A 9,771-nucleotide genomic window follows, 5' to 3' on the forward strand; every position below is an offset into this window, starting at 1 on the left:
AGCGGGAGGAGGAAGCGCGGGGGGACGCGCGGTCGGCCAATGGCAGGGCAGGGGGCGGTGCCCACGGGCGCCCCGCGCTGCCCTCGGGGAAGGCGCGTCCGTGCGAGTCCGGCGGGGCTGCGCCAGGGCAGGCCCGCCCAGCCCCGGCGGCAGCGGGGCCGGGCCGGGCCGGGCCGGGAGCTCCGGCCATGGCGGCCAACGAGGACCAGGAGGCGAGTGCCGGGCCCCGCTGCCTGAGGGAGAGCGGAACCGGGGCTGGGAGAGCGGGATAGAGCCGTGCGGGGAGGGGGGGCGGCCGCCCGTGGCGGGGGCGGGAGGGGAGCGGCGGCCCCTGGAGCTGGTGAGGGGCGGGAGGAGGGAGCTGGGCGGCGGCGGCGAGGCCGGCGCGACGGGGCCCTGGGAGGCCGTGCCGGGGCTGCGGTCGGTAACCCCTGCTCTGGTAACCCCTGCTCTGGCCCTGGCTGCAGATGGAGCTGGAAGCGCTGCGCTCCATCTACGAGGGAGACGTGTGCTTCAGGGAGCTCAGCCCCGTGTCCTTCCAGTACAGGGTAAGGCCAAGTTGCATCTTGGAGTTACTTTGCTGCCTTGCAATTGCCATACTGGGGGATTCTAAGCCAAAGATGTTTCCGATATGCGGCAAAGGATAGATCTACAGGGCCTTTTTTTCAGGTTGTTTGGTACAACAGTGCTTCATAGCACAGAGTGTCGTGTATATGAACCTGCCCCCAGCATGGTTTGTTACAGAATCACAGAACGGGTGAGGGTGGAAGGGACCACAGTGGGTCACCTGGTCCAACCTCCCTGCTCAAGCAGGGTCATCCTAGAGCGCATGGCACAGGATTGTGTCCAGTCAGTTCCTGAAAATCTACAGTGAGGGAGACCCCACAGCCTTTTTGGACAATCTGTTCCAGTGCTCAGTCACTGCACAGTAAAGAAATCCTTCCTTATACTCAGGTGGAACTTCCCGTCTGTCAGTTGCCTCTTGCCCTATTGCTTGGCACCACAAGTCAGTTATCCCTGAGCCAGGCATCCCACTTGTGTGTCTGTGCCCTGCCTAGCCAGAACTGCCAAGTCCTCTGAAGGAGCCAGCCTGCTGTGTAATATTTACCCTAACAGGTCAGAAATTGAGAGATTTATAGAGACATTTCTATGTAAAATTTGGAGCCTTTGTTAACTGCTTAGTTAGAATAGTCCTGTCTCTTGTCCAAGGACTGTTGACCATGTCTTGTTTACCTGCTAAAGAGAAAATCCAAAAAATGCTTTGGGTGTGTGCATTGATACAGTCTGGTCATAAGAGACATATGGGGAGTGCTGAGCTCGAGGTACAGAGCTAGATTCTGGCATGAAGTTCTCACCAGCTTTCTCAGATTTAAAAACCTGGAAGTTCTTCTGGGCACAGACTGAGGCAGATCTTTTAATCTGCCAGAAAACTTTACTTAGGCACCCACGGGACAGAAGGGAGACTTCTGAAAATGTTATATGCCTGTTTCAGGGAGAAACCATCTAAAATCACTTTTCTGTGGCTTCTCAAATAACTTAAGAATAGTGTCACTAATTGTAATGAGAAACAACTCAATTAATTAATAGCACTTGGAATCTCAGCCGTGTAAGAGCAGCCTTTCTTCATTGATTGGATCATTCTTAATAAATTTCATTTCTTTGAAAGTGGAAATGTGACATGCTTACAAGCCTAAGGTGTGTCATTTTACTTTTCCCTAGCTTTGGTTGTTGCTGATTTTATTAGACAAAAAAATAATTGTCAAAAGTTAGGATAACTCAAATACAATAAAACTTATTGTCATACAAAGGCAATAATACATCTTTCCTGTTAAGAGAAAATTGTATTGTAAGAAGTCATAATGCAAGTAAGTGCATGAGAAGATAGAAAGAATTTGTATGACTTTGTAGGATTTGCTCTGCACCCAAACAGTGCTTTCCTGAGAGAACCCTGTGAAACTTGCAGCCACTTCTGCTCTTGGTAGCAGTGGGAAATGAACTGTAAATGCTGCCTTGAAAAATGTTGCAGATTCTTGATTTAAAATCTTATTTATTTCTCATTAAACAAGTGGTTTTGAATGTCAATTAGTCCAGTCTGCTGAAACAGATATTGTAAATAAGAAAGCAACAATTTTTTGCCTACTTTTTAAATTTTGAAGTACTATAGCCTTACCTTGATTAGGACTTCTCTTGTGGATACACTTTATTCTACATAGTTAGATAAAGGCTGATTTTTTTAATGAGGCAAATAAGGCAAAATTTGGGATGGTTTTAGAAACCTTGCTGTGCTAGTCTTCCAAATCCTTGTGTGAAACAGTTATTTCTGATTGTATGTCAGTAATATGCTGTATTTTTTTTTTAATCCAGACTCATTCTACTGACTTCTTAAATCTTTTACTACTCATTCATTCATACAGGGAAATAAAATATCTGTAGCCATGAGACATAAATATTGATATTCTTACCTGTTATTTTTGCTGTCTTAACTTAGTAGTTTATTATCATCCTTATTCCAGCCCTGTCTTGTGGCTTGTTTTCATATTGCTCTGTGATTAGAAGTGGGGGGGAGAAAAGGCTTCATATTTTCTGTTCTTATATGTGATAGTGTAATATTTGGCTTGAAGATATTACAAAGTAGCTTTTAAAGAAAGGAATTTAAAAACCTTAACCATAAAAAGAGATTTGACAGTTTCTGCTGCTTCTTCTAGAATGAAAAAAACTGCAGGGTAAATATTGATATTGATGTCCGAAACTTAATGCCCTTTCTAGATAATAGCTTTATTTTCTAACTGTTAACTATTAAAATAGTTGTCTCAAGGAATTTTGATGGTCTAAAATAAGTAATAGGCTTCTTTATTTGCTTTGTAATCCTCAGAAAGTGACTGGAAACTATTGGTTTATAAAGTTGGGGTATTTTTCTCTTCAGATAGGTGAAAGTGGAGACCCCAAAGCCTTTCTAATAGAAGTTTCTTGGCCAGAAACATATCCACAAACAGCACCAGTCATATCGATGGATGCTTTCTTCAACAACACAATGTAAGTATTTGTGACAGCTTCACTCCCTGCCCTTGTGGTGGAGACTCTTTGTTTGAAAAGCTTTTTATTATCTGTCTGGTTTACAGTTGAGTTTAATGATTTCTTTTAGATCTTCAGCCATTAAGCAAAGTATATTGGATAAGTTAATGGTAGAAGTTGAAGCAAATCTCGGAACTGCAATGACATACACACTTTTTGAATATGCCAAAGATAATAAGGAGGTGTTCATGGAAAATCAACCTGTTAACACTGTGGTATGTAGATAAATTGTGATTTTAATTTTGTGCCTTTGAAACAAAAAAAAAATTGATTATTATAACCGGAATACTTCAGAGTTCTCTCTAAGCTGAAAATCAGTTCATTGGTTATACATGTTAGTGGCTGAAAGTGACACAAAAAGTATGGTGCCACAATGCTCTGTAGTGATAATTGTTCTATTTGATAGTTATTTTGCTGTTACACCAAAATGTTTGCAGCCTGCTGTTATGTCCCACAGGTTAACATTAAAATAGAGACTTTGAGTAGGAGCAAAACTAAAGGAAGCTGAAACAGAGATGTGTCTTCTGAGGGTTGGAGGGGTGGCAATTTACTGCAGCCTTCCTGGGATTGTATAAGCGCGCCTCCAGGGTCTTAAAGTAGTCAGGCTGGGTCAATTTGTGGCATTTGGGTTGTGTAAGCACAGTTTGCCATGATGGTGCAGCAGATCTGCTTTGAGGAGGAAGGAATGATTTCTATGTTTGAGAAGTCTGAATCCATTCAGACTAAATCAGACTGCATAATTAAATTTTAAAAGTGAAAAAGGCTCCCTTTGCAACTGGAAGATAATAATTCCAGTCTCTAGCACATGTTTTTTAAAAGTACAGCCCTGATTATATGTGGATTAAAAGTTGTAGGCTGCTGACAGCATTGCTTCTTTCTGAGAGTCAAAGTATTTCAGTATGTCAGGTTCAATAATTACATCACATCATACAGGGATATCCATGGAACTAATGTGCAAAATGTTTACAACCACTTTTATCCTTCTCAGACTTCAGTAAGCAATAGTGTTTCAATTGGAACTCCTGAAGTGCCACCAAGTAAGAAAAAAGAGAAAAAGGAGCAGTTATCCAAAACCCAGAAACGAAAACTAGCTGATAAAACAGGTTTGTTCACTATACTAATCTTTGCTTTGATCAGTATGAAAATCCAAATTTTATAGCAGGGACACCTGGCTAGAGAAAGTATAACTAGTAATTTTTTTATAAGATGAGCTACTTCAAGTCTGTGGTCTCCATTTTATTTGTTTTAGATGAATTGATCTTGCCTGAGATGTTAGTTCTGGTCACAGCAACTTTCTATAGAGTCATAATTTAATGACATCTTTTGTTTTGTTTTGTTTTGTTTTGTTTTATTTCAGTTGGTGACAAAAAAGAAATTTTCAAAAAATACTTGTGGAAGGGGAGGATTTGGGACCTCTAAAAATTCACTTTCAGCAAAAAATGCCATTTGTTGATGGGCCGTCATAAATAATTCATATTATTAAAAATGTAATTTCTAAACAAATATATTTTTTTTGGAACCCAAAGTAAAGCATCTGATTTAGTTTGCAGTCTAGAAATAGAAGTGCTTCTGCAGATAATTAATGCTTTCAATGAAATAGAAGGATTTTGATTGAAAGTGTTGATTACTTCAGTTACTTTGCTGATGACTCTTTCATGTTCACCTTCCGTTTTCAATAATGATCTGGATAATACTATCCTGTTGTAGCAATAAGTTGTACCCTGTCATAGCAATTTCTGCATGTAATCTACCTAACCTAATGTATAATTGGCAAGCTTAATGTTAACTGTATAAAGGAAAAGCTGCATAAAATGTAGTTCTTTGCCAGAATTCATCATTGCTGGTCAGCCCAGCTCATATTGGAGCTACTTTCTAAACTAAATTTCAGGTGGACTGAGGTGTTTTTATTTAAACTGAATTACTTTGAATCACATAATCAGAGAATCACCAATGTTGGAAGAGACCTTCAAGTTCATCAATCCAACTGTCAACCCATCACCACCATAATCACCCCTAAACCTGTCCCCAAGTGCCACATCCAGACACCTCTGGAACACTTCTGGAGACAGTGACTGCGCCACTCCCCATGACCACTCATTCCAATACCTAACTACTCTTTTAGTGAAAAATGGTTTTTTTGAAATCTAATCTGAACCTCTCCTGGCACAGCTTAAGGCCATTTCATTTCCTACTTTCACTTTGAGGTTGGTTGAAGAACACACTGTGTTTAAGACATTAAAATCTGTTTCTGTCCTCATGGCTTCAGAGTGCAGAAATTGAGGGGTTTGGATATTTAGCATTTTGTGGGTCGATTTTGAAGAAAGATAAATATTCGCCTTAGCTTGTGTGCTGAAATTAAAACTTTTTTCTGCAGATAACAAAGGAGAGCTTCCACGAGGATGGAACTGGGTTGATGTAATTAAGGTAAAGTGAGTGTATTATATACAGTATTGTGAACATGCTGTGTATGTAAATTGAAAATTATTTGTACTTATATCTGAAGAAAACTGATCTTTTTTTTTCTTGCTTTTCTTCCTAACTATGTTTGGATTTGACTATGATGTCTGATTAATTTCTATGTGTCCAGCATGTAAGTATTTTCAAGTTCTCTTATTTACTGAGCAATTAAATCTTAATGTTATGAGAGGGCTTTGCTAATGAAATGTGCTGCAAATATTCTGTCTTCATATGACAAGAAGATTTAAAATACAGTTAGTAGTGCTGCCAGGTTCTGGAGAGCAGTGGATAAGTAAGAAATAAAAGGGAGCTGTCCCAAGTGGGAGCACCTTGGTATCTCCTACAAGCCTCATTCTCTGCTGCAACTCCTCCAGTGAATAATTCTTTTCTACTTGCTCCCTCAGTATTGATTTCTTCCACTCTCTGGTCTTTGTTGATTCAGTGAAAATCACTGCTTTACAATTTTGAAAGCAAACTATTTTATTTTACACAATTAAGACCTAACACCAGTTCCAGTTGTTAAGTAAGAGCAAGTAAATGATGAAGGTTGTTTTGGGCAGAGTCCTTCTGAGTTAAAAGTGGCTATTTATAATGGGTGTCTTGGTTTTCAGATAGATTTCATGATAGGCATGCTACTTTTAATAATTGTAAGTCTAGCTTTAAAAGGTGAGAAATACTAAGTTAATGTTAATGTCTATGTTTATATAGTCTAAATTTCTATATGGGAATTCTCTCAGAGATGTGTGAAGATAAAGTTCCATTACTTCATCTTTTTTTTTCTTTTTGGAGAGCTGCTGATAAAGCCTTCAAATTAAATAGAAACAGTGTCCATGCTTTTTCTGGGGTTTGTTGTTTTTTTTTTTTTTTTTAATTCAACTTTTATTATCAGAAAATAAGCTCATTTAGTGTTTAAGCTTAAGAATTAATTTTTGATGCTTTTCAGTCTTTTGATACAGTAGCACAATCAGTCTGTATTGTTCAGTGTGAGACGGAAATAATGTTCTTGTTTCCTAATAAATGGAATGACAGTCTAAAATTTGAATACTTTCTTTTTGTGTCTCTTTTATAGTTAAGCAAAACGGGTTCTAAAGATGATGAATAAAGGACTTTGGTACAAGGAAACTCCACCTTTTAATACAGTGCAATTCTGGGTCACCATCTCTCTCTTAATAACTTTCATATTTGTTGAAGTAAACATTTTATAAAGCTCGATTTCCTAACTTGTAAATCTAGTCACACAAGCTTATCTAGAGACCATGTGGTCATCTTCAGAAAAATCAACCAACAAACTTGCCTTAAATGAAGGTTAGAATGTGACAAAGGATATAGAGAGCCAGTGTGGTGAATAGTGCTGAAGTGTTTATTAATTTATATTTAGTCTGTAGTAAAATCCTGTTATAGTGAACCCAATGATACTGTAAACATTTCCTGATGTTCTTATTCCAATTGAAGAAAAAAGCACTATAACAGTGATTGGTGGCTTGATGGCTTAATTCATCAAAATAAATTGTTCTATGGAAATAAGACCTTTGTCATTTGTTTATCTAGTATGAATTAGAAGGAGGACATACAAATTGTTGCATTGCAGAACAGGCTAGAGCTTGTGGTCTCATTTTCACTAGTAACTGGCTGAAATAGTAAATACTAGTGAAAGCAAGGCCAAATATTCTAGTCTGCTCAAAATTGAATAGTTATAGCAGGAGTGCAGCTTCTTTATTCTCCACAATATCCATCTGTTGGTCTTTCTCCAGTGTGCATGTTTACAGACAGTGGGGTGTCTGAGGAGGGGCAAAAGTGCTTTCTTGCACTTGTCTCAATGAGTGCTGGGATTTTGTAGCTGCTTCATTGGAGAAATAGGCATTCTTTGGAGGGATTTCCTGACTAACTGGTAGGACAGGGGAAATCAGTAATCCATCAAACGTTTTGGGGGAACTTCTTTGTGAGAACTCTTTTCTTTTTTTTTCCTAATCTGCTCTCTAGTATGAGAAGTAGAAGTCATCTTTACTGTATGAACTGTCATTGAATACAAGATGCCTTAATGTCTTTTATTATTTTTGTTTGTTTTGAGATGAACTTTAATAAATGCCTATTTATCTGCTGTGGTATTTGTTTATTGTTTTAAATTCTGTATTGCCTACTGCACTTTTCACTTTGCAAATTTGAATTGAAAGGACTCTGTTACAAAGAAAGCATTCTTAAAAAATTGCTGGAAGAATTCTGTCTTCCCTCTTGTGGTATATGTTTATATGAAATTCAGGATGGCTGTGTTTGTTGTTGATAGGAGGATCAGTCACTTTACCAGGAGCACAGGACAGTATCCATTTAATTCAGTTCACACAGAGCAAGTCCAGTGTCCCTTTGGAAAAATGTGCTCCACTGTGTACAGCATCCATCGTTTCAGAAAGGCTGGTTTCTTTTTTGAGCTCTACTCTCATGTAGTAAAATGTTGTAAAGTAGAAAAGGGAGGATTTTTTCTGAATGATGCAGCCTTGCCTGTGACATAAACTGGGGGTTCATGGCTGCAGTCTGAGCAGGAGCACCCAGCACAGAGTGCCAGTGCCAGGAGAATTTGCTCTGGCAGTGCATGGTGAACCTGTAGCAGGGAAGGGCATTTAGTTTTAGCCTCTGCCAGCAGCACCAGGACAGGCAGGACTCTATTCATGAGTTCCCCAAGGGGAATTGACATGTTTTTGCTGGTATCCTTGGTGTATAAATCAAGTTGCTAAGACAGTTTATCTGAATAGATTAGTTAGAGAGGGTGGGGGAAGGACAAATAAGAACCACATCTCTTGCCTTCTGTAGTTACAGTTACTGTGTGTAACCTGGTAACCTTGTGAAATGCATGATTTTTCAGCTCCTAGTCTGCCTGGAAATCACATGCTGTCATGAAGATACCTGAGAGTCTTCTCTAGTTCTGTTAGTAAATGTATTTACTTTGAAGTCTAATTTCGCAGGAAATATTTTGTATTGGAAAATTTATACCCATTTTTTTTGCTTCAATGTAAATTGTAAAAGGTAATTTGTGTTGTTCAAACCATTTTCTGATGTGATGTGATGGCTGGAACAGGATCATTTAAAGAATCTGGGTACTTGATGTTATGGAGAGGCCTGAGCAGTGATAAATGAGGGTAAGGAAAAATCTAATGATTATCCAGCAAGGCACAATTGTAAATAAGATCATGACTCCTGAAGGAATTCTAAACACTGTTGAAGAACCTACTGCCACCTTCTTTTATTTTTTTTACAAAGACCTACTGGCAGTGGAAAATCAGTGATTACTCAGTAGGATGACAGTCTCTTGATTGTATGGCTACACCATGTATTTAAATTCATGAGTTTTGCAGTAGAGCTTTGTTTGGCCTGAGAAGACAAGTGTCAATACCAGTAACAGTAAATTAAAGGTAGTAAATATCCAGAATGCTGTGGGTACCATGACCAAAGATGCCCTATTGCCCTCTAATGTACCAAATTCCAGGGAGTAATGCAGACTGCCTTTAAGTATGTTGAATAGAGAGATGGCAGCTGTTATTAGTCAGCAGTGTGTGCCTAGCAAATCCTGCTCACCCCCTTGGTCAGCCTGACACAGATACACTGAAATCAAGGCTGATAATTTCTGCAGTCCTGCTCTGACTGGTTGTATGTGGGGTGCACAGATAAAGAGTGCCCGACTGATGAGAAATTACATTTTGGTGAGTAAAGGACCAGTAGGAAAAAAGCCAGCATTTCCTCACAGAGGACCCGTGACAAAAATGCAAATGTAAGGATACTATCTTCCTCTCATCTGAGGCAATACAAATGATTTTGGGTTATACCATGAAATTTGTGCTGTGAAAATCCTTGAACTGGTCTGAACCAGAAATAATTTCCCTTTGGAAATTGTTTCTTCCAACAGTATGGCACCCTAAGCTCTTGCAGTTAACAGCAGAACGAAGTGGGGAGGAGATGTTCATTCAACAGAGAAAATACCAGAAGTGTGAGAATTCTGGGTGGATTGGAGGAGGAAGTGGATGGGGGAAACATCCTCATATGCAAAACTAGAAGAGCATAGGATATAAATTTTCATTGCTGCAGGACAATACAACGAAACAGAAGCTAAATTCTGTCACGAGCTTGGGATATGGCAAAGGACAAGAGGATTGTAGATTTTCTTTCTGTTGCTCTGGTTTCTTTCACCAACATGGATTTGGCTTCATCTCAGAATGGGTCTGTTTTGTGGCTGCGAGAAGAATTTGTGTTTGCCTG

The 9,771-nt window shown here is 39.4% G+C and overlaps 1 protein-coding gene across 1 annotated transcript; it reads left to right on the forward strand.

Moving 5' to 3' along the window:
- The first annotated feature begins 55 nt into the window (after window positions 1-55).
- On the forward strand, window positions 56-7,627 carry RWDD4 (RWD domain containing 4). The gene is made up of 8 exons (XM_030947426.1): window positions 56-212; window positions 468-548; window positions 2,924-3,033; window positions 3,143-3,287; window positions 4,061-4,175; window positions 5,447-5,496; window positions 5,660-5,662; window positions 6,599-7,627. Exons 1-8 carry the CDS (start codon window positions 189-191, stop codon window positions 6,629-6,631), a joined length of 561 nt encoding a protein of 186 aa, XP_030803286.1. The 5' UTR covers window positions 56-188; the 3' UTR covers window positions 6,632-7,627.
- The last annotated feature ends 2,144 nt before the right edge of the window (window positions 7,628-9,771 follow it).

This window comes from Camarhynchus parvulus, chromosome 4 (assembly GCF_901933205.1).
Source record: "Camarhynchus parvulus chromosome 4, STF_HiC, whole genome shotgun sequence".
In the NCBI taxonomy this organism is placed as follows: Eukaryota; Metazoa; Chordata; class Aves; order Passeriformes; family Thraupidae; genus Camarhynchus; species Camarhynchus parvulus.

Coding starts and splice junctions, on each gene's coding strand:
- RWDD4 (XM_030947426.1), top strand. CDS start 189: ATGGCGGCCAACGAGGACCAGGAG. Junction 213..467: donor CGGCCAACGAGGACCAGGAG/GCGAGTGCCGGG, acceptor CCCTGGCTGCAG/ATGGAGCTGGAAGCGCTGCG. Junction 3,034..3,142: donor GCTTTCTTCAACAACACAAT/GTAAGTATTTGT, acceptor GATTTCTTTTAG/ATCTTCAGCCATTAAGCAAA.